The 26,681-nt window shown below is 40.5% G+C and overlaps 2 protein-coding genes across 4 annotated transcripts in view; one reads left to right on the top strand and one right to left on the bottom strand.

Moving 5' to 3' along the window:
• Nucleotides 1–748, top strand: part of GPR39 (G protein-coupled receptor 39) — a 240,245-nt gene extending 239,497 nt beyond the window's left edge. For all 3 annotated transcript variants that reach the window (XM_067473073.1, XM_067473075.1, XM_060775821.2), the window contains one exon: nt 222–748. In XM_067473073.1, the coding sequence (XP_067329174.1) occupies nt 222–748 (527 nt within the window). The remainder of the gene's footprint in view (nt 1–221) is intronic.
• A 371-nt stretch (nt 749–1,119) lies between these two features.
• LYPD1 (LY6/PLAUR domain containing 1) overlaps nt 1,120–26,681 on the bottom strand; it is a 43,752-nt gene continuing 18,190 nt past the window's right edge. The window contains exon 3 of the mRNA XM_060775834.2: nt 1,120–1,366. Coding sequence (XP_060631817.1) covers nt 1,128–1,366 — 239 coding nt within the window. The 3' untranslated portion in view covers nt 1,120–1,127. The remainder of the gene's footprint in view (nt 1,367–26,681) is intronic.

The raw sequence follows: 26,681 nt of genomic DNA, 5'->3' as shown, positions 1-26,681 counted from the left end.
TTAAAACGTATCAGAACACAGGCCTCAATGACCTTGAAGCCTGGAAGTGGCTTTCCTCTTTCCCCTTTCTTAGAACACATTTTGCCACTGGCAGAAGAAACTGCCAAGCAAAACACTGAAAAATTGGTATCATTTCCTTGCCAGGAAGTGCAGAACTAATACTAAATATTTTATGATTTGTTTTCACATGCTTTCTCTTTCTCTCTTCTCCTGGCTTGCAGGACTGATTGTTGCAACTCTGGCCATTTGCTGGCTGCCAAATCAAGTTCTAAGGATCATGGCTGCTGCTAGACCTAAGCAGGACTGGACCGTCTCCTACTTCAGAGCATACATCACCCTCCTCCCTATCGCCGACACTTTCTTCTACCTCAGCTCCGTCGTGAACCCACTGCTCTACAACATTTCCTCCAAGCAGTTCCGGGCCGTCTTTCTTCAGGTCATCCGTTGTCAACGCCTGAAGCTAGATCATATCAACAAGCAGAAGTTTTTAAGAGCCAATTTGGATTCCATAGCCAGTGACAGCCGTTACAGGCGCCCATTGCTCTTCATGTCATCCAGGCGCAAGTCTTCTAGGAAGTCGGCTAACAAGGTTTCCTTAAGTACTTTTCAGAGTGAGGCCAAGCCTGACTGCAGTTTGCAGAAATTGAGTCCTGAACCAGTGGAGCTGAATGAGCAAACAATGCCCCTGGAGACCAGCACAGACCCTAGTCCTTCTAAGCAGAATGGCCTCTGTGAACGTGAAGTGTGAATTCTCATAAAACATAAATCAGATGGTACACCATATGCGAAAAAATGGAAAATTAAAAACAAACAAGCCAAGGGGTTACAGCCTGCAGGTTGTAGCCTCCTAGTTTAAATGCTTGTTTCCAGTAACATGAATGGATATGGGATCTACATGAAAGAGTGCTGATTTTTGTTTTGTTTTTTAAAGTGCATACTGGAAATTCAGACAACTATATATATATTCCTTCGCTAAGAAAGTTGCTGATATTTTTCTCTCTCTCCAAAATGTATCTCTTCTTTCTGCATCTGGATACAAACAGCAACATGACAATGGAAACCAGCTGTGTCTTTGGAGGAAATAACACAGGACAAATGATGTGACCAACGGACTCTTCCATTAGGGTTTAGCAGTGTACCGGTGATAGAAATGCCAAGCCGGAGAGCAGCACGGTTGTTAAGACACCAGCCCTGGGCATGGTGCCAGAGTTTCCCCTCTTCTTTGGCCTCGGCCCATTGCAGAGTGGAGTATTGCAGCAGCTTATACAAACAGAGTTTATTTTCCCTGGAGTACAGAAAGTCTGGTATCCGGCAGAGGTCATGAGGCAAGCTGCAGAGGATGCGCAGGACTTGCGATACAGGATCCCTGTGACACAGAACAAGAGTTTATTTAGCTTGATATGAACAAACATGCTTTCTGCTGCATGCTAGCCCTTTTTATATTTGAACAGACTGCCAAGTTTTTAGACATAGTGGTTCTGATTCCCAGTGCATGCCAGGGGATTTCACCCACTATCACCTGTTGTGTTTTTAATAGGAAATACAGGGCTCAAATAAATGGCACTGTTCTGAAAAGCTCCCCTCTCCCCTCTTTTGTCTTAGCCTCCCATAAAGCCTGGAAATGGCCAAATCAATACATTTTGGCAGAAAGCATTTTAAGGTTTAGAAAAACAGTAACAAATACAGTTTCAATTTAACATATGGTCAATTAATATGAACACACTCAGGGGGTTTTGCATGCATTTTCAGGAGACCTATGGTTGTTTTAATTTGTTAAGTTAGCATTTTAAGGAAGTTCCCCTCTACATTGTTTCCATGCCAAAGCACAAATATGAAAAGGCTCAAGAGGAATTTCAGTTCACTCAGAGCACTGCGGAGTGAAAACAAAGAAGGAGATTGTAAAAAAGTCTCTGCCTCTTAGTTACTTGTAACTAAGGTTTTGTAATAAGTTAGATAAACAGCATTTAGGAGGAAATGATGTACCTTGTAAGAATTCCTTTAAAATTGTGCTGTAATTTTAATTGAGTGAATCAGAGGACATAGTTGTATCATATTAAATATGTATTTTAAATGTTTTATAGTGATTATAAAATAAACACATTTTACTGTTAAAATAAGGTATGAAAGATGCTTGTCTAGCTATGAAGCTGGCTTTTCTTTCGTGTGGTCTGATAGAAATTCAGCTTTGGGCTTGATATATAAATAATAATATCTCACTCTATACTTCACTTTTTAGTAAATTTGCTTTGGGGCCTTCCTGGAAGTAAGATGGAAAATTTCATAGTTAATTGAAAGCAAACTGCTTTCCTCTGATGTGTACTGATGCGGTATAAATGAAGCCTATGCAGATCAACTGGAAGAAAAACAGAAAGACTACATTTTGTTGGGTTGTTGTAGGTTCTCTGGGCTATATGGCCATGTTCTAGAAGCATTCTCTCCTGGTGTTTCACCTGCATCTATGGCAGGCATCCTCAGAGGTTGTGAGGTCCTCACAACCTCTGAGGATACCTGCCATAGATGCAGGCGAAAATGTCAGGAGAGAATGCGTCTAGAACATGGCCATATAGCCCAAACAACCTACAACAACCCAGTGATTCCAGCCATGAAAACCTTTAAAAATGCTTTTTGTTGGTTTTGTTTTAGTGAAAGCACTCAAGACAAGATCCTGGATAATCAGATATACAGTAAAAGTATATAAAAGTGGAACTATAACACATCCTCTTTCTCTAATCCAGCTTTCCCCCTCCATACTTTTTAGCTGCTTCCGTTTCAACTTAACACTTTACTTGACTGCTGGACAGCAGAGAAATAGCTGACACATAGCAATAAAGCATCTCTTAGGCTTCCACAATTTTAAAAAATGACATACACAGATGTAAATTGGACATATACCTGTGTAACTCAAACAGGAAGCAACCAATATTTGGAAGAAAACAGCATGTGCTTGTATTCTACCGAAATTTGCAGAACTTAAGAGTAGGGCTGATACAGTCATTTATTGCTGAAACAGGATGCCTGCAGTGAGCACAGTAATTTCAGTGTCTCTTGCCTCATCCACAGAACACTTCCTGTATATATTGATAAATAGCATTTTATAGACGGGAATCCGGAAACCTGGCCGAGGGGTTTCATGCAAGCTGGCAATACTTATAATTAAAAGCAGCACTGATCTCACCAATAAAGAGGTTAATAAGCAATTGTTACCCACTATACTAATAACCCAAGCAGGCTATCCTAGCAGAATCAGATTCCCACAAAGCAGCCAACATCCATTCCTTGTGATAAATGTACATGGAGGGGCATGTGTAATCGTCATAAATATCTCTCCCACTCTCCCATATGGCAGTGAAAGACAAACAGTTTGAAAGTGTATTGTTCCTGGATTTCAAATAGTGGACTGGTTGACCATTGAATTCTCTGGAATTAGGTACATTATATGGCCCATGCCTCCAGACTGATTACATCTAGGAAGTTCACAGAATATTTCTCAAAATCTATTTAATCTCAGTGCATCACTCCATGTCTCAGTTTTCTTCCAGCATGCTGTAAACAACACACACAAATATACATGCAGATATTTTGGGGTTCATTTGTTTTATTGTGTATTCATAACATAACAAATGCCACTTCTCTGCCTTCTCCACCACACAGGGTGGGTTAAAACTTGAGTCACCTTTCAGGCATTCTACTACTATCTGTGGGGGGCAGTTATAGAGACAGGCATTAAGGGATTCTTGTTATGCTGCAAGAGGATCAGCTAGAGGTCAATCCCATTCTTTCTCAGTTCAAGCTTTATTGCACTGTTTGCTGCGGCAACCAGATACTGATTGTGTTTCTACAGCCCTCCTTCACCAGCCTCCCAATACTGTCTATGCCCTTTAAAAAACTTTCCAGTTACAGAAAGAATGAGGAAGAAAAAGTGGACATAAAAAGACTTTATAAAAAGGAGTCTGTTTGCGAGATGTTTTGTTATTCCTGTGATTTTTAAATTTTAAAATAATTCACACTGATTTTACTGTAAATTTCTCAGTGATCTAATGACAGGAAAAAATATAGATATTTTAACAATAATAGTAATGCACTGTAGTCTTTGCAGCAGCTCCTGGATTTTTCCACCACACCGCCTAGTGTCATCTGCCCACTTATTAGTTTGACATTGTTATGAGCAATCATACAGGGCATGGACTTCACATGTTTGCTGACTGTATAATCACTGACACAGCAAAACACTTGGGCAAAACTCTTTAAAGCCATCTTTTCTACTGTAGCAACAAATAGGGGAGTTGCGGTAGTAAACTCAAACTTTGCTCCAGGTTTTGTTACTGCTGGAAGTTACTTTGGGTCATTCATTTCCCTCCCCCTGCAATTGTATGTGCTATCTGAAAATCTACTATAGAGTTGGAGAAAACCTTCCAAAGCAAATTTTGAAAGGGGATATCAGAGGGGAAAGTGTTCATGAAAGCCCTGTTGCCCATCTTCCTCTTCTATGGATGCAATACAATGTCTCAGCTTTGGAGAGTATGAGAGTTATTAGCTGGCTATGTGACCTGTGAGAGCTATAGCAATGTTTTCCAATAAAACATTATTTCCAAAAAAATAATATGGGGACCACGTCCCCCATTTTCCACCCAAACTAAGGTGTCTAGGAGAGAGTACTTATTTATAAACAAGCAGCACTTTGTCAGGAATTCTGGAGACAAGATCCATTTTTTTGTCATTTCTTCCCCGAGTCCAGGGAATTTGGGAAGGGGGGGGAGTGAGCAAGGGTTTGCAAAAATTGCCTACATGCAACTCATTAGGTGCATAGTTCCCATCCTATCATATAGGTGCCTGACATAAGTTGTATAAGAAAAGGAAGAGAACACATATCACCAAGAGGTGATGTGCTAACAAGCATTTGGCAAAGCTAGTTAATTGCTGACAGTATTGGAATGGAGCAGGAAGAGTTCTCTTGATCCTTAATCTCTGCTCTGAATGTGCAGTTCACTTTGTGATGATAAATTTTAGCTAGGACTGATGTTTCTGATAAAAGCTTGCTATTAAGCTGTTCTTCGATATCCCTGTTGAGTTTTTTAAAGTTCACACAGTAAGGAGTCATTGAAACTTGTGAAATGTATCCTCATCCAGATCAACTTGAAACACACACAATTCCTTGAAACGTTGCATACAGTCATTTCCAAATAAAAAATGCTGCTGTACAACGTTCTCTCTGCAACAAATAATGAGGAACTGCTATTGCAAAAACAAAGCATATATTTCGAAAGCATTTTTACAGGATCTGCAGATGAAAGTGGGATCTTCAATCCTTTAAAGCCCAAATCTAATTGTGAAATGCTACAGGTGAAAGGTTTTGTATCTACTTTTCAATCATAGCAGGAGTAACAATGCGGCAGTTTCTTGAAAATCCAAGTCACACAGGAAGAAGATGAAATGCTCAAAAATGTATCCCAATGTCAGCCTTTTATTTTGTGCCACTGAGGTGAGCTATGTTTAATCTGTGTATTCAAAGGACCTCATGCTGTAACAGCAGAGAGTGTCTACATCCATCCAATTAAACCCACGAGAAATCATATTTCAATGGCAAACCATCAGTTTGAAACCATCAGTTCTATACTATCTAAAAATGTATAACAATAACAATAAGCCAAGCAGTATATCAGTAATTGCTTGTCTAATTTTACTTTTATGACCCAATGAATTTTCTTATGAATACAATAGTTCACAGGGAGCCAGTATTCAACAAAAGCTAGGATAATGAGGCTGCATGGAGCATCCCCAATACTAAGGATATGTACAAATTCCAAATTTGCAATGCCTGGTTCCAATATTAATATAGCCACTACTTAGACTGCACTCCAGTGGATGAGATTTACCTCTGACTAATCATGTTTACGATTGTATGGTTCTAGATACTCACCATGGCAATCATGCTGCTGAAAAATACAGAATATTCCCCTAGACACAAGGCTTTGGGATGAAATAGAGTCAACAAAACAAAACACAGATAATCCAGAGGATGTAATATGAGTGCCCTTAAGACTTTGAAAAAAGTAGCTGAATAGTTGCAAACCAGAGGAAAACGTCTTGCAGAAATACGGCTACAGACATCATTTTGTAATTGTGAAAACTTATGCAAAGTATTACTAAAGTCTAACTGCATTATTTGCATATACGTGTTTTCCTCCATAGATCAAGTTTTGTACAACCTACTTGCACATTATGATTTGAATGGGAACACAAATCTGTATGGTCTTTTACATATGTGGTGAGCACTGTAGTTATGTTCTTATGCAGTGAACTTGCCAATCTCCACATACTGGCAAGCAGTCATTTTAATCAATGGAGGTCTGCTCCCCCATCAATCAGAAGCAGCTGATGTTGCTACATGAGCCATCACTGATGTGACAAGTAGAAGTATCCCTGTCACAACTCTCCTTGCGCAGGAGATCTCTTATGTGAAAAAGGGAGAGTAGCCAGCTGCTTCTTGAGCAACAGGGGAAGACCCATTGATCACAGTAAATGCCACCTTGAGGGACTTCCAAGATGCCTATGCAAAGGTCTTATGTCTTACCTATGTATTGTAACTATGTTGTATCCCACTCCCAGCCTTGAGGAAAGATGGGCAACAATTAAAATGATAGATGATTTACCCCCTAAATCAGAACTTACATAAGGACTGTGAATACCAAACACTCACAAGTGCATAACTCCAAATTGCATATTCATAACTGTCATTCCCATTACCATTTTTTAAATATACTGGACATATTGTTGTTGCTTTTGTGTACCTTGAAGTCCTATCTGACATTCAGCAACCCTTGCATGCACACCATTATTACTTATAGTATGTGATTTCCCATTTTTTTAAAAAGGAGTTTTATAAATATAGAAGACTCTCAGCAGTCTGGATTCCTCCTAATAGCAGTCAGTCACTCAGTCCTCCTGCCTCTCTGAATGTAGCCTACTGTGTGCCTAGCCCTAGCCTAGCCTGCTGCTCTGTTCTCTTGTTTGCTCGCCTCTCCCAGCTCGCAATAGAGGGAGTCTCATGGCACTCCTTGTTTAAAGGGGAATGGCCATATGTATGAATCTTACAAAATAGATCTTATATACAACTAGCTGTGCCCTGCCACGCGTTGCTGTGGCCTATAGTAAAACTTATCAAAGTTGAGGTAGATATCTGGACTATTATGAAAGAGAGGTACCTACCTATTCCTTCCCCCTTTTCCTCCCTCTTTCTCTCCTTTCTTCCTTCTCTACCTCTTTCTTTCCTTCATTCCCTCCCCCTTTCTTCCTTTGCCTTTCTTCCCTCCCTGTTTGCTTCCTTCTTTCACTTTTTATTTCCTTTTATTTCACCACCATCATAACAATAACAATAATGCAATGCATTGCCTCTGGGACCTGACACCTCTCCCATTCCCCCTAAAAGGGGCTCAGAGGAATAATAATAGCATCATAATAATCATAGAAATAACAACCTTTACCCGCCACATGTTGCTGTGGCCAATCTTCCCTCTTTCTCTCCTTCTTTCCCTCCCTCCCTCCCTCCCTCCCTCCCTCCTTCCTTCCTTCCTTCCTTCCTTCCTTCCTTCCTTCCTTCCCATCTTTCCTTCTCCTCTTCTTTCTCTATCTCTTTCCTTCCTTCCCCCTTTTTCTTTCTCTTCTGCTGTCTCTCTTTTCTTTCCTTCCATCTTTCCTTTTCTTTCCTTTTCTTCTTCCTCTAACTTTCCTTCCTTCCCCCTTTTTCTTTACCTCCCTTTCTCTTTCTTCCTTCTTTCCTTCCTTCCTGTCTTTCCTAGATTTTGACAGGGCGGGAAGGGGCGGGGTGGGGTTTGGAGGTGGCGTGAAGTAAAAGGAGGTAAGATTGGGGCAGGGGAGTGATGGAGCGTGGGGTTGCGTGTGTGTGTGCGGCAGCGGGGGGAGTGATGGAGCGTGGGGTTGCGTGTGTGTGCGGCGGCGGGGGGAGTGGGGTTGCGTGTGTGTGTGCGGCGGCGGGGGAGTGGGGTTGCGTGTGTGTGCGGCGGTGGGGGGAGTGATGGAGTGTGGGGTTGCGTGTGTGTGTGTGGCGGCAGGGGGAGTGGGGTTGCGTGTGTGTATGCGGCGGTGGGGGGAGTGATGGAGCGTGGGGTTGCGTGTGTGTGTGCGGCAGGGGGTGTGTGTGTGCAGGAAGCGGCGCGGCGGGGCTTGGAGTGGGCATGGTTTCCGCAGAGGGAACGTTGGCCGGAAGGCCATGTGCGCGCGCCAGGGAACTTGCGGCTGGGCGCCAATGCGCATGCTCAGTTGTTTTGCCGTTTTGTGAGTGTGTTGTTGTGTTGTTTTTCATTTTAAGTAGATATGTTTGTACCTTGTGGGTTGTGTTATGGGCATGGCAATTTTGGTTAAGTTTCGTTGGGGTTTTTTTGAGTTTTGTTCTTTTGCCGTTTTGTGAGTGTGTTGCTGTGTTGTTTTTCATTTTGAGTAGATATGTTTGTACCTTGTAGGTTGTGTTATGGGCACGGGGATTTTAGTTAAGTTTTGTTGGGGGATTTTTGAGTTTTGTTGTTTTGCCGTTTTGTGAGTGTGTTGTTGTGTTGTTTTTCATTTTGAGTAGATATGTTTGTACCTTGTGGGTTGTGTTATGGGCACGGGGATTTTAGTTAAGTTTCGTTGGGGGATTTTTGAGTTTTGTTGTTTTGCCATTTTGTGAGTGTGTTGTTGTGTTGTTTTTCATTTTGAGTAGATATGTTTGTACCTTGTGGGTTGTGTTATGGGCACGGGGATTTTAGTTAAGTTTTGTTGGGGGATTTTTGAGTTTTGTTGTTTTGCCGTTTTGTGAGTGTGTTGTGTTGTTTTTCATTTTGAGTAGGTATGTTTGTACCTTGTGGGTTGTGTTATGGGCACAGAGATTTTGGTTAAGTTTCGTTGGGGTTTTTTTGAGTTTTGTTGTTTTGCCGTTTTGTGAGTGTGTTGTTGTGTTGTTTTTCATTTTGAGTAGATATGTTTGTACCTTGTGGGTTGTGTTATGGGCATGGGAATTTTGGTTAAGTTTCGTTGGGGGGGTTTTGAGTTTTGTTTCCTCGTTGGATGCCCCTAACAAATTTATATATATAGATGCACAAATTACTTTTTGCACAGCCCTCCTGTTAACCATATCTAAAATTAATATCTTAGAGCAGTGTACAAAGAGCATTTTTTTTAAAAAAATGCCACCTGTCATAGCTGAAAGTACATCTTGAAAGCGATATACAAAATATAATTTTAAAAGAAACTAAACAAATCTTAAAATAATAAAAAATATGGAATCCATTTATTTATTTATGTCCCATTTTTCTCCACAGGGGACCCGAAGTGACTTGTGCACTACATTCAAACAATATAACTAAAACCTTCTGACATACTTTTTAAAATACAAACTACTTGAAATTATTTGTTTTAAACACTGAAAGCAACTTAAAATCTGCCCATTAAATACTGAAGGTCTGTCGATAAAAGCAAAGTGTAGTGGGGACTAACCAAGTCTCCTTCAGCAGAGAATGGAGTAGTCAGGCAGCAGCCACCTAGAATGCCTTTCCCATGAAAATCTTAAAGCTCAGGTAGGCTGGTATATGGAGATATGGTCTTTTCAAACAGCCTGGACTTAAGGCATATAGCACTTTACAGCACCTTTTACCAGTATTCTGACCAGAAATGGATCAGTAGCCAGTGAAGCTATTTCACCAAGGGAATTATGCTCCCTATAATCAACCCTGGTCAATAGTCAAGCCACAGTGTTTTGGATCTTCTGAAGTTTCCAAACAGTTTCCGAACTCTGAACTCTTCTGAGTTCGATCCTCCAAGAAGGACTGGAGTTATCACGACACAGAAACTCTTCTATTTCCATCCCAGAAGGATACCATGGTATCCTGAAAGCCGCTGAGATATCCAGCAGAACCAACAGGGACACAATTCCACCCATCCCCTGTCCAGTTTCCAACACAGGTTATTGAGCAAAGCGACCAAAGCTGTGTCTGACCCTTAACTAGGCCTGAAATCAGATTGAACTGTATTTATTTATTATTTCAAACATTTCTATCTCATCCTTCTCAACCCCCAAGCAAGGACTCGGGACAGCTTACAAATGGCAGCTACTGGAATTCACTAGAATAAGCACTAATAACTGATGTTCAATGTATTGTCGAAGGCTTTCATGGCTGGAATCACTAGGTTCTTGTGGGTTTTTTCGGGCTATAGAGCCATGTTCTAGAGGCATTTCTCCTGACGTTTCGCTTGCATCTATGGCAAGCATCCTCAGAGGTAGAGGTCTGTTGGACTCTACACAGAGAAGCCATTGAAATCCACAAGCATGTGGACAATTTCAACAGAAAGGAAGAGACCATGAAAATGAACAAAATCTGGCTACCAGTATTAAAAAACTCTAAAATTATAACAGCTAAACAACAGAGAGGAAAAAACCAGGCACAGATTAACACCTCCCAGCAACAGATTTTCCCAGGCGCAGGCAGGCCTTCAAATGCTAATGAAGGTGATCAGCTGAACATTCACACCTAACTGCAGCAGGGAAGACCTCCTTGCCCCACCCCAGCCATTCCACAGATATGTATAAACCCATTGTCCTAATTCCAACAGACCTCTACCTCTGAGGATGCTTGCCATAGATGCAGGCGAAACGTCAGGAGAAATGCCTCTAGAACATGGCTCTATAGCCCGAAAAAACCCACAAGAACCTACTAATAACTGAATTCATCCAGTTTGTTAGGGAATCATCAATTAACCCTTTACTCAAATCATCCATTTTCAGCCAGATCAAACAGGGAATGGTATGGAAGCTGTTTTCTGTACAAGAAAACTTTGTCAGTTTCTATACAAATTAATTTTTCCAGTAAGTTCCAAAATGCAAAGGACCTCATGGGAAATCTCTTTGGCAGGGTGTCTCGTGTATCAGAAAATACTTTCTTCATCAAGGATGTAGCTATTGATCAGTATTCTTCCCATCCCTACTCCCACATTACAGGCTTCTATTTGTGTGATGTATGGAAATGCAGCACTGCCAATTATCCCACAACACAGTGGAAGGCAAAATTTAAATTATTGGATTTCAGTGCAAATATCTATTCCTTTGTTACTGAAAATGACTGATGTAGTCTCAGCTGATGATAGAATAGCATGTTTCTTGCAGATAAAAACCTTTGCTCACTTGGTTTTTCTCTTGAAAGTGTTTCACGCCTAGTCATTCTCTCCCAGTGTTACTCCTTATAGTAATGATGTACCTCCAGAAATTCAACTGTGCTAGAAATAATTACCCCAAACATCCCTTCTCCTAGCACATCTTTAGTAGACTTATTTTGACCGAGGGGGTGAGAGGAGATACAGAAAGGGTGGAGTTTGTTTACATGGTTTCATTGGACTGGCACATCAGTTTGAATCTTAGTTACACTTGGATTGCAATGGAATTGATGTGAACAGTGAACACTGACTTAAAGTAGTTTCCCTTGAATTCAAATACATGCTTCAGCTCAGTGGAATTACAGAAGCAAAGATATCTGCATCTAAAGAGACATTTCCTCTGTTCTTGTCTGAAATGCTGTTGCTTAATGCTAATCTGAGAGACTGGTGCACACATGCTTCAGAGCGCAAAATGTCAAAGGATAATTTGCTAACAGCCATTTACCTATAAAATCAAATATACTTTATGGTAGAGCAGGGTGGGCAACAAGTAGTCCACATGCAATTTCCTGTCGAGCTTTGTGGTCCCTGAAGCTGCCTCTATCTTACTTTTTTTTTTTTTTTGCAATGATGAAAATTCAAACAGCAGAGCATGACATGCGAAGTATTTGTAGTTTGTTTCTCAGATCAACAAAACTCCCAAGAATTTATTTATCTATTTGTAACTTTTCTATATTGTTCTTCTCAACCTCCGTGGAAGGACTCAGAACAGCTAACAGCAAGAATTCAATGCAAGACAATAAATATCAGTATACAACCACATACAGATACAATAAGTTAAAACACATATAAGTAAAATACATAAGCACCAATTCATCAAGTTAAAAACATTATCCAATTCCGTCTGCACATTGTGGCCAATAGCTCTTAATCTTTACCGGTATCCACCATCACTCTGTGAATGCCTGATTCCAAAGCCAGGATTCCACCTGCTTCCTGAAGGACAGGGGGGAAGGGGCAGACCTAAACTCATTTGGGAGAGAGTTCCACAGCCGGGGGGCCACCACAGAGAAGGCCCTGTCTCTCGTTCCTACCTGACGCGCCTGTGAAGGTGGTGGGACTGAGAGCAGGGCCTCTCCGGAAGATCTTTAAGCTCTTGATGGTTTATAGGGGAGAATATGTTCGGACAGGCAAACTGGGATGGAACAGTAAAGGGTTTTGTAGGTTGAAACTAGCACTTTGAATTGTGCTCAGAAGCTAATTGCCAGCCAGTGGAGCTGGCGTAACAGAGGAGTTGTGCTGAATGTTCTGAAGATGCTAATAGTCTTTTTAAAAGGCTCATGCACACTCTATTTGTCTTGTTTCTACTGTGTGCCTTTAGGAACATGATGTGGGGGCACATACAACTTGTTCTCAAGGCTACTGGTGCTTTAGGAGCACTATCAGCTTGGAAAACCAGGAAAATATCTTATTATAAAGAAGTTTTAAGGTCTTCACCAAAACATTAGCTTTCAATAGACATTGAAATAATAATAATAATAATAATAATAATAATAATAATAATAATAATAATTTCTTAACCACTTTCCCCCAAGGCTTGAGGTAAGTTATATCATAGTGAAACATCATCACGAAAAACATAAAAATTATTATTTATTATTATTTAAAACACTTATATTCCGCCCTTCTCACCCCAAAGGGGACTCAGAGCGGGGCACAACATATACATGGCAAACATTCAATGCCTGGGTACAATACATAAACATTAAAAAACATTTATACACCATTTAAAATAACACAATTTAAAACCGTCCTAGCCATCCGCAACAAATCCAATTGGCCCTGTCATCTTTCCCATTATCGCTTCATTGCCCTGTCCCAAAAGCTTGGTTCCACTGTCAAGTTTTTACCATCCTTCTAAAGGACAGGAGGGAGGGGGCCGACCTGATCTCACAAGGAAGGGAGTTCCATAGCCGGGGAGCAATCACCAATCTCACCTGTGACAATGGTGGGACGGAAAGCAGGGCCTCCCCGGAGGATCTTAATCTCCGCAATGGTATATAGAGGGAGATGCGTTTGGACAGGTAATTTGGGCCGGGGCCATTTTACATTTATGCTTTTATCTATATGTTGTTAAAAAACATTAACAACATATAGATAAAAGCATAAACGTAAGATTAAAACACACATTAAAAATGTTCAAACTGATAAAATGTCAATTTAAAATTTCTAGTTTAGAATTGGCTGGGTATTATGATTATAAATGTCATTTTCTGTGGCAAAATGCTTAGCATTACATTATTACCATAACTGTATTTATACTTTATGAAGTTCACTGCACTTTATTGACAAAACCCTGTATCATTTCATCCTTTGTTATCATTATTTTATGGCAACTAGATAGGTCTTAATAATAGTAATAATAATAATAATAATAATAATAATAATAATATTTTTATTTTTCTTCCCTGCCTCCATCTCCCCAAGGGGACTCTGGGCAACTTACATGGGGACGAGCCTGATCAACATAGTTAAAATAAAACACATTAAAATACATAATAGCTACATTTTATCTGGAAGCCACACCTCATAGCTTAGAATTGAATTTCTTCAAATATACAAAGGCACACTTTCTGAATTTGTTAAAAGAAGCTTAGTTCTGTCCAAATACTTGGACCTCAAAATAAATAAAATCGATGTTTTAAATGTTTTATGTATGTCCACATCAGATGCAAGTTGTTGTATTTTTAATGGCTTTTTGCTTCTGTGTATACCATTTTGGTGGAAAGATAAGATAAAACATAATTAATTAATTGCTAAGCCATGAATGGCGATTTTCAGTAAAACAAAGATTGCTTCCATAGTCTTCACATAGAAAAGTGAGAAATCACTTGGTGAGGAAGGCTGTCCTATTTTTCTACTACCCCGCTCAATCAGTTTCTCATTTTAAGTCCTGGTCATGCTTCAAGTCAATCTGCATTTGATTCACTACGTTTAATTTTTCAACATCTCATAAAGACAAGCTAGTAATTAATAATTATCATTTTCCTAATGATACCCTAAAGTGATTTATGACTGTTTTCTTTGGGATCTTATTCTTATTTGTTTGCTCATAAAGACAAGATTGACTACCTTCTGCCTAAACCGATAAAGGCTTTTCAGCTCATCCCCGATAAGGGTCTTCTAAATGGGCTCATTTATCTCTTCTTTCTTCAATTTTCTCGTTTTTTCTGGTTTTACTTAAGTCTGGAATTTCACTTTGTAAAGCATCTGGCTTTGATGGAGGTCTCTTGCTGAATTTACAAATTACCTACTGTCCCCACTGTATGTGGCATGTTTTGCTTCCTTTTAAACTGCATTGCATCTAGCTCTAAATTTCAACCCATATTTTAATTTACAGAGCATCATCATCACCACCATCATCAGCATACTGTCCTCCTTGTTCAAAACATGTGTTGAATACTAATGAGCTTCTATTGTTACTGTTTTTAATTTCAAAGAATTACTCTCACAAGTTGACATCGGTAGTGGATGAACTTCTAATAAAAGAAAAAAATTGCAAACCTTCCTCAATTTGCATGTTTACAATTTACATATTCAATTTACATTCTAGCTTCATCTAACAAACTAGTTACATTCACTGTGATGAAAGATTCGATTTTCTATCATCTTATCTTTTTAAATAGTCTGATCCATCATTAAAAGAGCAGACAAAAGCACTGAAGAGGCAAACTCTCAGGTATGGACGAGGACCATGATCCAAGAAATTGCTCTGGTGAGTAACCAGTAGTGTGTGTGGCCGCTTTCTACTACTCACATATTAGCTATAATGTTCCATTGCTTTGTCAATGGGATGCTTGAAGAAATGAAGAGTCCTATTTATTGTTCCAATGATTACTTTATCACACTCCAGGAAGTAGGAGCAGAAGCCTAGGCCATTTCATTAAAAGTGTGACGGAACATTGGCCATTCCAAGAAATAAGGCCTAGAGTTTCCTCTGTTAAATAGCATGTTCCATACTGTCCAGGAAACTAAATTATTTAATCCAGAATCCTGTTTGGAAGTTACAAATGAATAACCACTGTAGTCCCCCATTTGAAGAAGGAGCAACTGGCTAATATTCCCAACCCCAGTCTCCAGGCAGAAGCAGGACCTGTCAAAATTTCCCCTCATACCAGAGATTCCTCACAAGAAGCAAAATGAGACTATCATCAAACTGCTTCTTAATCAAGATTAGAAAAGACCCCTATTGATCACAATACCTCCTGCTCAGTAAGTGGAGACTGAGCCACTTTCACAACCCATACCTATCCAATATGCCAGTGGTTCTCAACGTGTGGGTCTCCAGCTGTTTTGGCCTACAACTCCCAGAAATGACAAAACATCTGGGGACCCACAGGTTGAGAACCACTGCAATAAGCAAAACAAGGGGCTACATATAGATTACTAATATGACTACATAACTCTTGGCGTGAGTACATAACTCTAGGATATATACATAGGTAACTGGCCACCATGAATCTAGCCTTATTTCTTTATTTAAAAGGCTGTTTTTCTCAGCTTGAAACTTGACTACATTGAAAATTAAATGCAATTAAAATACTCACATTAGCACACACATGCATGTACACACACACTTACACTGAGCAGACTCTCAGCTAATCAGAATTCAAGCAACCGGAATGCTCAAGCAACCAGCAAAAAAACCAAAGAAATAATACTGCATTCACAATACAGTGAGCCTAGGTTACATTAAGTTATGCTTGTCTTAATTTGCTTCTAATTACTGTACTTCAATATTAATATCATTAATACAGAGTTTGTGGTATGGTATATTGTCAGGAACCGGTTTCCAGGCCTTCAGTTTTGGCGCTGAAAACCAGGGTCCTGATGTAGAGCACTGATAAGGACATTGCAGCTGGTGACCTCGGGGGAAGGCAGTTGGCGTTTGGCGGGAGAGTTGCACAGGATTTACCATTTGGCGGGAACAGTTTTTTCGAATGTGGGGGTGGGTATAAAGGGGATGACCAGCAGCCGCTGGTCAATCTTGGCTTTTGTTATGTCTGAGCATCCTGCAGTAAAGTTTCTAATTGATTACGGATCGGAGTCCTGTGTCGTTATTGGGGACAGCTGCTGTGAGCTGACAGTATAGTATGGGACAGTTGGCTTCCATAGCCAAGCCAGAACTCAAATTTTAATCACTAGAATCCTTGTTTAACACTTCAACTACTTTGTGGTGTGTGTGTGTGTCAGGAGTGACTTGAGAAACTGCCAAGTCGCTTCTGGTGTGAGAGAATTGGCTATCTGCAAGGACGTTGCCCAAGGGACACCTAGAATGTTTTGATGTTTTACCATCCTTGTGGGAGGTTTCTCTCATGTCCTTACATGGGGAGCTGGAACTGACAGAGGGAGCTCATCCGCACTCTCCCTGGATTCGAACCTGCAAACCTTCAGTCCTGCCAGCACAAGGGTTTAACCCATTGTGCCACCAGGGGCTCCCCTTCAACTACTAAGCTAGGCTGGCTCTGCAAAAACCATGCCAATTATTGTTCAGCCATTCTCAACCTATCATATGCTTTAGTTTTCTTCTAATAATGCTTTCAACAATTTATTTATTTAGAGCAGATACTGAACTGGCTAGGCAACAATATAGTTCTATACTGACCACTATCCATTTTTCTACTATCTTAGGAAAAGTGTTACATATTTTAGGTAGAAGATCTTCAATTTCACACCCAAGGATGGATACTGGTTAACAACAGTAGTAAAGATTGAAGCCTTCACCAGACTAAAATAAACCCATAGAATGCATGATTATGTGAACCTGTAAGAAACTCTTGGCTTCCATTATTAGGCATAAACACATCTGCAAACGGACAGCAAAAGCTGATTAGAAGTCTTCTCTGTGTCACGAAGAAAAATGAAGATGGCACCCTATCACTGTTTTCTTCTTCTTCTTAAACTTGCTTTCAATTTTTTCCCCTCCCTGACAGTATCATTAACAATGATAGCACTATAAAAATTTCTAGCCTTTGGTGCTCTGAGTTTAGCAATAGAGGAGAATATTCAGATACTTGCCCAAAGATCTAAGTAATAAAACTGAAAAGACTACTATCATAAAAGCTACGTGTTTATTATAATAAACTCTGCAAGGAAAAAGAAGGTAGTGCATATATCTGGATAGGTCACTAAAGTATTCTGGAATTTACTCATTATATGTGAAATCTGAACCATTCTCTAGTAGCCGGCAGCACAGAATTTGGAACCATTACGATAGCTGCCCGTGGGCACCATATCCTATCACTGCGTATGGCTTAAAACAAATCCTAGAAATGGAAAAAACATAAAAAGCTATTGTCCATATCCATGTGAGAAATTAAAGTTACTCAACCAGAAACTGCAACTTCCTTTAAAATAACCTTTTTTCTTTATTAATCTTTTCTTTTAAAAAAATAATCATAAACTACTTCAAGGCAACATTTAGCTGCATCATTGCTTTACTGTATTTAAAAGCATGAGGGGGGGGGGCTAAACCCAATTTATTATGCACTCTCCATGGTTTCACCTTATCTAATGCACTTAATTTAGTTCATCTTCTGCTTCCTTTGTAGTTTTACAAGCAACTTTAAGATTGGAAGCAATTTATTAATAAGAGAACATGCCCTACAGCTTTAGCATCTGAAAACACTTCCTGAATGGTAATATATCTGGAACTCTGAATTTATAGCATAGAGTGGGAGTTAATAACATATACCATAATTCTTTTATTCGCATGCAGCCTTGTTTATCAGCAACAGAAAGGAGCTGAGTATTTCAGATATGGGAAACTATAAAGTTATGCCAAACAAACATTTACATTGGTAAACAGTTTGTACTTCTACTAGTTTTTATTTGGGGATGGTAAGCAAATCTCCACATCCCTCATTGCCAGGAAGGCTCGTTTGTTAATACAATTAATGTATCAACCAATACTGTTTTTCTTCACTCTTTCTTTTCAAACCTGTGCTAGGACCTAGCATCCTGATCAAACATACTTTTAATTATGAGCTAAAAGGAGTTTGTACAGGAAGGAGAAGTATGACTTCAAAAATAAAGTCCTTCAGATAATTTAGCATTCCCAGAACAACCACTTGGATATGTCTTGCAAATGACATCATTTAAAACTTAATGGATACAGGAATGAGATGCAGGTTAGTCACTCTAATTTCCACCTTTCCATTTTCTTTTCTTTAATGTACTATAAAAAGGACTGATTTTACAATCAAATGAAAAACTAAAGTTTCTTATGAAAGATCTTATAGTAGACTAGCCGTTCCCTGCCACGCGTTGCTGTGGCCCAGTCTGTGTATATGTGTTTTGTGTGTGTATATATGTGTGTATATATATTTGTGTATATCTATATATGTGTGTGTGTGTGTGGTTTTGCGCATGCATTGTAATGTATTTTTTTATTTTTTGGCTTTTAAGTCTCTTCTGCTGTGTTTTTCAGTGTTTTATGAGTGATGGTCACTCGTTGGTCTGATAGGTGTCTTTGTGTCCAAATTTGGTCTCAATTCATCCAGTGGTTTTTGAGTTATGTTAATCCCACAAACAAACATTACATTTTTATTTGTATAGATAACACAGATCAAGCAATTACATCTGTTAATGTTAGTATCTTCCATTTCCAAAATATGTTTAACTTACTCACACTTTTAAAACATCTATAAATAAAGATGATTAATCTATGAAAAAACAATTTTCAGTTTTTAAACCTTTGTGACAGAGAAGAATGATAGGGTGATAATTAGTAGCTTGCCTGACCTCTTTTCAAATTAGAAACAATTCAATTGCTCTATATTTTATTCTAACAGTAGTACAAGTTATGCATCAGGATAATCAAATGTTGTGGCACATCCATTTCTTTAAGAGCAATCCATAGTTTTTCATGATCTATATAATCAAAAGCTTTCACAATCTGTATATAATCTATTTAATCAAAAGAGCGATCCATAACTTTTCATGATCTACATAATCAAAAGTGATTCGTAGTTTTTCATGATCTGCATAATCAAAAGCTTGATGAAAGCACAGGCTGATTTTATTATTGAACACATGTTTGCAATATGATTCCTTGTACCTTTTCCTCACTTTTTTTCATGTAGGAGCAACTTGAGAAACTGCAAATTGCTTCTGGTGTGAGAGAATTGGCTGTCTGCAAGGACATTGCCCAGGGGACGCCTGGATGTTTTACCATCCTGTGGGAGGCTTCTCTTATGCCCCCACATGGGAAGCTAGAGCTGACAGATGGGAGCTGACCCTGCTCCCCAGAATCAAACCACCGACCTTTCGGTCAGCAGTTCTGCCAGCATAAGGGTTTAACCCATTGTACTACCAGAGGTTTCTTCTTCCTCACTGACTTTGTTTGAATAACTGGCATTTCTTGCTCTATATATTGTAGAGACCTCTGTGGTAGAATTTTGAGAATCACTTTGTTTGCATTGGATATTAGTATTATGATCCTGTAGTTACTCCCATCCCTTTTTTGGAGAATGGAATTCATATTATATGCAGCATTTCCAATTTCTGGGCCACTGTTTAATTCTCCATATTTTAGATTTTAGTTAGAACTGAGGTAGTTTCTGTCTCTGTATACTGAAACATCTCTATTGGTATGCTTTGTTCCTGGTGATTTGGTGATCTGAATGCAGTTTCCACTTTCTAAAACCGGAGGTTACTCTTCATATGGCTCTTCCTCAAATGAATTTGCCACCGGGTTGTTGTAGATTTTTTTGGGTTGTAGAAGCATTCTCTCCTGATGTTTCACCTGCATAACCTCTGAGGATACTTGCCACAGATGCAGGCAAAACGTCAGAAGGGAATGCCTCTAGAACCCAGTGATTCCGGCCATGAAAGCCTTCGACAATACATTGAATCTGCTATCATTTCATCTTTTTAATATTTTTCCTTAATGTATGGCTTCCATAATCTTTTTATTTTTACTTCATCATGCAGCACGTTCCCATACTGGCTGTAGAGCAGCCATGGGCAAACTTCGGTCCTCCATGTCTTTTGGACTTTCTAACAGTTGGTATGCTGACTGGGATTCCTGGGCGTTGAAGTCCAAAACACCTGATGGGACAAAGTTTGCCCATGCCTGCTGTAGAGCATTCCCACTCTTGATCTGATTTTCTCTCTGATTTCTCAGATCTTGTGGAAATGATTTCTTGTTCTTTCTTTTTTGCTGCCACCTCCCATTTGTTGACTCGAGGTCCATCATTAAACACAGTGCTACTCAGACACGGTGCTCCTTATCGTTATCTTCCTTGCAGCTTAAGTGCCATCCAACCTGAGAATTTAATCTTCCAGCACTATCTTTTGTTTCATTTTGGATTGTCTCGTCATAGGGTTTTTATGGTAAAAGGATTTCAAAAGGGGTTTACTATGCCCTTCTTCTATGGTTATAGTAGCACTGCCATAATCAGGATAACCTCTTGTCTCATAGAACCATGTAATCCCACCACTACAGAATGATAATTTTATTGGTTAGAGAACTAGATTAGTACTCAACCGCTCAATTAAAACACTGAACACTGATTCCAACACAAAAGAGCTGACTTCCTCCTGATCTAAACTGTAATGAAAGAAAAAAAATAGAAAAAGACAAGATTTATAATTCAACCATTACAGATCAAACTAATTAGTCCCACAATAATTACCAGTAACTGTGGTTACAGATAATTTCATTGTTAGATTTATTATTGCTCAAAAAGTTCATACACAAATGGTTTCCAATCTTTTAAGAAATCCTCAAGTGGTTTATCCCTTATAATCTATATTAATTTGGCAGTTTGCTCTAACTCAGCAACCTTAACTCTCCATTATTTCATTGTCAGGGATTCAGACTGTTTCCAAGTTTAAGCAAACAACACGGCTGCTGTTATCACACACTGAACAAGTAATATAGCACTTTATTGTTCCGGTCTACCCTTGCTGCTAATTGGCACTAAGAACGCAATATAGCACTTTAAGGCGCCTACCTCTTTTGCTGCTAAATCGTACTAGCACTTACGCTCCCTTCCCCTATCCCTCCATGCCGCACTTTAGATAGCGCTGAGAGCCAGATTCGAGTATTTGTCGCACTTTAAGATCCTTGCACTTTATGAATTGCCCTGGTGGCACGCAGCTGTGACGCCTGCTGTGTTGCACTTTAAGACTCTTGCACCTTATGAACTACTAACTGTCGTGGCTGAGACGCTTATTACACTTTATCATTATTGATTTTACTGAAGTGTACTATTATTAACCATGTGATTCCCCATCCCCTTATTTGTATTGTCCCTGTTATTAGTGACTAGTGGAAGGGGCAGGGGAGGAAGTGGGCTGGAGCCTGTGGACAAAAATGAGGTGGGGAGGGGGGAGAAAGGGAATCAAGGGAGTTGGCAAGGGCCAGCAAATCAAACAACTAGCGAAACAGAAACTAAGACCTTGGTTTTGGACTGTGGCATGGAGGACGGGAGGCGTTCCACTAGCCGAGGGGCCCCCATAGAGGTCGTGGTGGGGAGGGGGAGATGCGGAAAAAGGAGACCTCAAATTCGGCCTAATTCGGGCCGCTTATCTACATTAATAATCCCAAACCGGTCTCCTAAGGTAAATTGGTGTAACCAGGTTGGCGGGCCCTCCGGATTGAAGGTGGTGCTGTTGAACGCCAGATCTGTCAACGGAAAAACAACCTTTATCCAGGATCTAATCCTGGATGAGCGGGCAGATCTGGCGTGCATCACGGAGACCTGGTTGGATGAAGCTGGAGGTGCGAATCTCACCCAGCTTTGATGGATTCTTTTCAGTTTGTGAAACCCGAGGATGTGGACAAGATACTTGGAGGAATGAGGCCCACCACGTCCATCCTAGACCCCTGCCCATCCTGGCTTCTGAAGGAGGCCAGAGGGGGATTGGCTGAGTGGGTAACGGTGGTGGTTAACGCCTCCCTTCGGGAAGGCAAGATTCCAGCGAGCCTAAAACAGGCTATTATAAAACCGCTGTTGAAGAAACCATCATTGGACCCCACTAAATTTGACAACTTTCGGCCTGTTTCCAATCTCCCCTTTTTGGGCAAAGTCATGGAAAGCGTGGTGGCCTCACAACTCCAGGTATTCTTGAGAGACACGGATTATCTGGATTCGGCACAGTCTGGTTTCAGACCGGGACATGGAACCGAGACGGTCTTGGTCGCCTTAGTGGATGATCTGCGTCGGGAGCTAGACAGGGGGAGTGTGTCCCTGTTGGTGCTCCTGGACCTCTCAGCGGCCTTCGATACTGTCGACCACGGTATCCTTTTGGGGCACCTTGCGGAAATGGGCCTTGCGGGCACTGCTCTGCAGTGGCTCCAGTCATTTCTGGAGGGCCGTACCCAGAAGGTGTCATTGGGGGACTCCTGTTCAACACCACAGCCTTTGACCTGTGGGGTTCCACAGGGCTCCATACTGTCCCCCATGCTGTTTAATATCTACATGAAGCCGCTGGGTGAGATCATCCGGAGTTTCGGGGTGCGGTGTCATCTGTACGCAGATGATGTCCAACTCTGTCACTCCTTTCCACCTACTACTAAGGAGGCTGTCGAGGTCCTGAACTGGTGCCTGGCCGCTGTGATGGTCTGGATGAGGGCGAACAAACTGAAATTAAATCCAGACAAGACAGAGGTACTCCTGGTCAGTCGCAAGGCCGAACAGGGTATAGGGTTACAGCCTGTGCTGGATGGGGTCGCACTCCCCTTGAAGGCGCAGGTTCGCAGCTTGGGTGTGACCCTGGATTCATCGTTGAGCCTGGATCCCCAGGTTTCGGCGGTGACCAGGGGAGCATTTGCACAGCTTAGGCTCGTGCGCCAGCTGCGCCCGTACCTTGGGAAGTCTGACTTGGCCACGGTGGTACACGCTCTGGTCACATCCCGCCTCGACTACTGCAACGCTCTCTACGTGGGGCTGCCCTTGAAGACGGCCCGGAAGCTTCAGCTAGTCCAGCGCGCGGCAGCCATGTTACTAACAGGAGCGGGACGCAGGGAGCACACAATGCCCTTGTTGTTCCAGCTCCACTGGCTGCCGATTTGCTACCGGGCCCAATTCAAGGTGCTGGTGTTGGCCTACAAAGCCCTAAACGGTTCCAGCCCAAAATACCTTTCGGACCGCATCTTGGCCTATGAGCCCACGAGGGCCTTAAGATCGTCTGGGGAGGCCCTTCTCTCGATCCCACCTGCCTCACAGGCACGTCTGGCGGGGACGAGAGAGAGGGCCTTCTCGGTGGTGGCCCCCCGGTTGTGGATCACTCTCCCTGTTGACATCAGACAGGCGCCCTCCCTTATGTCTTTCCGTAAGAGCCTAAAAACATGGCTATTTGAGAAGGCATTTAACTAAGTGCTACAATAATTTGGTAAGGACGACTGGAACGGAACATGGATTATGAGATTGGTTACGATTCTACTTGAGACGGAGCGGATTTTTTAGTGTAACTATATAACTGTTGTATTATGGATATGTTGTTATTTTGTTATTGCCTTTTGTAAATTGCCTTTTATATGTTGTACACCGCCGTGAGTCGCCCTAAAGGGCTGAGAACGGCGGTCAACAAATGCAGCTAATAAATAAATAATAAATAAATAAATAATCCAGATTTACTATGCAATTCCTTATCCATAATTTTACAAAATATACCTTTGATTTTTTTAAATATGTAAATCTTAGACAAATAACTTCCTCCCTTTGCATTTATTTATTTTGCATATTTGTATCCTGTCCTTCTCACCCCCGGTGGGGGGACTCAGGGCGGCTTCACAACAGGCATTCACTAGATCCCAACAATAATGATAAATAATAATCACAGTTAAAACAATTCATTAACACATTAAATTATTAAAATTACTAAAACATTCATTTAAAATCACACAGGTTCAAAATCATAGTCCGGGTCGGTCCATTGTCAGTCGTACAAAATTGATCTCATTCTTAGTTGCTGCTTCTACTGCTCGAACGCTTGGTCCCATAATCAGGTTTTGCGTTTTTTTCTAAAGGACAGGAAGGATGGGGGTGATCTGTTGTCACTGGGAAGAGAGTTCCACAGGCAAGGGGCCACCACTGACAAGGCCCTGTCTCTCGTCCCCATCAGTCATGTTTGCAAAGATAGTGGGACCGAGAGCAGGGACTTTCTGACAATCTTAACCTTCATGATGGTTCATAACGTGAGATATGTTGGGACAGGTAAGCTGGGCCAGAACCACAGGGCTTTACAGGCTAAAGCCAGGACTTTAAATTGCGGCAAACTGGCAGCCAGTGGAACTGGTGTAACAGAGGGGTTGTATGCTCTCTGTATGCCGTTCCCGTAAGCAACCTGGCTGCCACCCGTTGGACTAATTGAAGCTTCCGAACAGTCTTCAAAGGCAACCCCATGTAGAGTGTGTTGCAGGAGTCTATTTGGGATGTAACAAGAGCATGGACTACCGTGGCCAAGTCAGACTTTCCAAGGTACAGGCGCAACTGGCACACAAGCTTTAATTGTGCAAAAGCTCCCCTGGCCACTGCCAAGACCTGGGGTTCCAGGTTTTTTTTTACTTTTTATTTGATACATCCCAACAATCAACAAAATTTTGCCATACAGGACTTATTTCAATATACATTATTCCAAAAGTAAATATTCCTTAAATGACATTTTATACATTCCTTAGTTATGTATTGCCCAACACCTCCCCATTCCCCCCACCCCCCGGAACAGCAATTCTAAATCATGTCATTGCATCAATTTAACCGTGTGGAAAGCCTGGTTCAAAATGCTATGTCTGTTGTCTCCGTCTATTTTGTCAATTAGCACAAACCATTTCCTAAACCAGTCTTCTTCTATTAGACTATTTATATACTTGTTTTTCCTTTGACTGATAAAACCATTAATTATATATTCTGATAGATAAGCCCACCAGGTTTCCAAATCCCATTTTGTATCATCTCTCCATCCCCGGGCTATCGTGGCCTGTATTGCAGCTGTCATATATTTTAGGATTTCTGTCCAATTATTGTTATCTTCCTTTACCTTTATGGTGAGGGACATGAATCTGGCTTTATCCCACATTAATTCTTTCCCTATTATGTCTTTCATTACAGTTCTTATTTTACCATAATAGTTCTGAATTTTGACACAATCCCACCACATGTGGGAGAATGTACCTATCCCCCCACAGTTGTGCCAGCATTTTTTTTGAGATATTTCCAATTATATGTGCTAATAGGGTCGGGCGTCCTATACCATTTGGAGATTATTTTACTTTGGGTTTATTTTATCCTCATATGTTTAATTTTAAGAATATTGTCAATCCAAGACCCAATTAATTTCTCACTGAAGTTTTTCTCTTGTTTCCAACTTTCTATAAGGGTTGTTTTTGTGTTGTAAGTTAAGGTGATTAATTCCTCATACAGTAGCCCAATAATCCCTTGTCTATTTCTACTTTCCTTTTAATTATTGTGTCAAGTGGGGTTTCTGTTACTTCTCTTCTTTTCATGACCTGAGCTTTACTGGACAGGCCTAACCATGCTATCCAGTTTCCTTGACCACATTTGTCTTTTATCTTATCCCACTTTATAATTTCTCCATTGGGTTCCATGAGGTCCCCTATCCTTTTGATTCCATTTTCCTTAAGTGCCCTAATTAGATTCGTGAATGTCTTGTCCTTATTTTCCAAGGTTTCTAATGGGAAAGGGTCAATTTTGTTTATTTGTAATTTATTTTGCCATTTTTTCCAAATTAACAACGTTGATAAGCAGGGGCTGACTTTTAAGTTCTTTAAGTCTTTTCAGTCTATTCTCTCTCCCATATACGTTCCCCTTTGCCAACTGTTTGCTTCCTTTTCTATTTGCACCCATCTTTTTGACCCTTCCAATTCAAATTATTCTAATAATCTTGCTAACTGACTTGCCTCGTAATATATTTCCAAAGAGGGAGCCCCCCATCCACCCATTTCTTGTTTACTATAATATAGAAAGTTGACAATTCTGTTTTTGTTTCCTCCCACTACCCATTTTTTGATAGAGTTGTCCCATTTGTTCAGCAAATTGTGAGGAATATTCACCGGAAGGGTTTAGAACAAAAATAAGAACTTGGGCAAAATCTTCATCTTATAAATTACCTGGAGTTTCAGGTTCAACTATGAGTCTAGGATCACTCCCAAGCTGCAAACCTTGTGCAAGTCTACCACATATGAAAAAATGAGCTATCATTATCTTTATTGGAAACATTCTTAGACATTTTGACAACTTATTTTGTATTAGATACTATCTATACATGACCTCACACATGTTTTCTTTTGAATTAGTCACAGAGTAAATTTTATATCTTGGGACCATATTTTCCCCATATATTCACTTGAAAATTGGATTGAAATTTTTGGGTCAACCTTATTATATACTCTTGTACAGTTTCATATGACTTATTTCAAAATGTGCTTGTACACTTGTTTAATAGCATGGCTATCCTCCTCACACAACTCTAAATAAATCTCAGTTTCTCCAAACTCTATGGCTAGATCTCTC

Source organism: Anolis sagrei, chromosome 1 (genome assembly GCF_037176765.1).
Source record: "Anolis sagrei isolate rAnoSag1 chromosome 1, rAnoSag1.mat, whole genome shotgun sequence".
NCBI classification, from domain to species: domain Eukaryota; kingdom Metazoa; phylum Chordata; class Lepidosauria; order Squamata; family Dactyloidae; genus Anolis; species Anolis sagrei.
The sequence above is the reverse complement of the archived record's forward strand: the minus strand, read 5'-3'. Positions and strand labels throughout refer to the sequence as shown.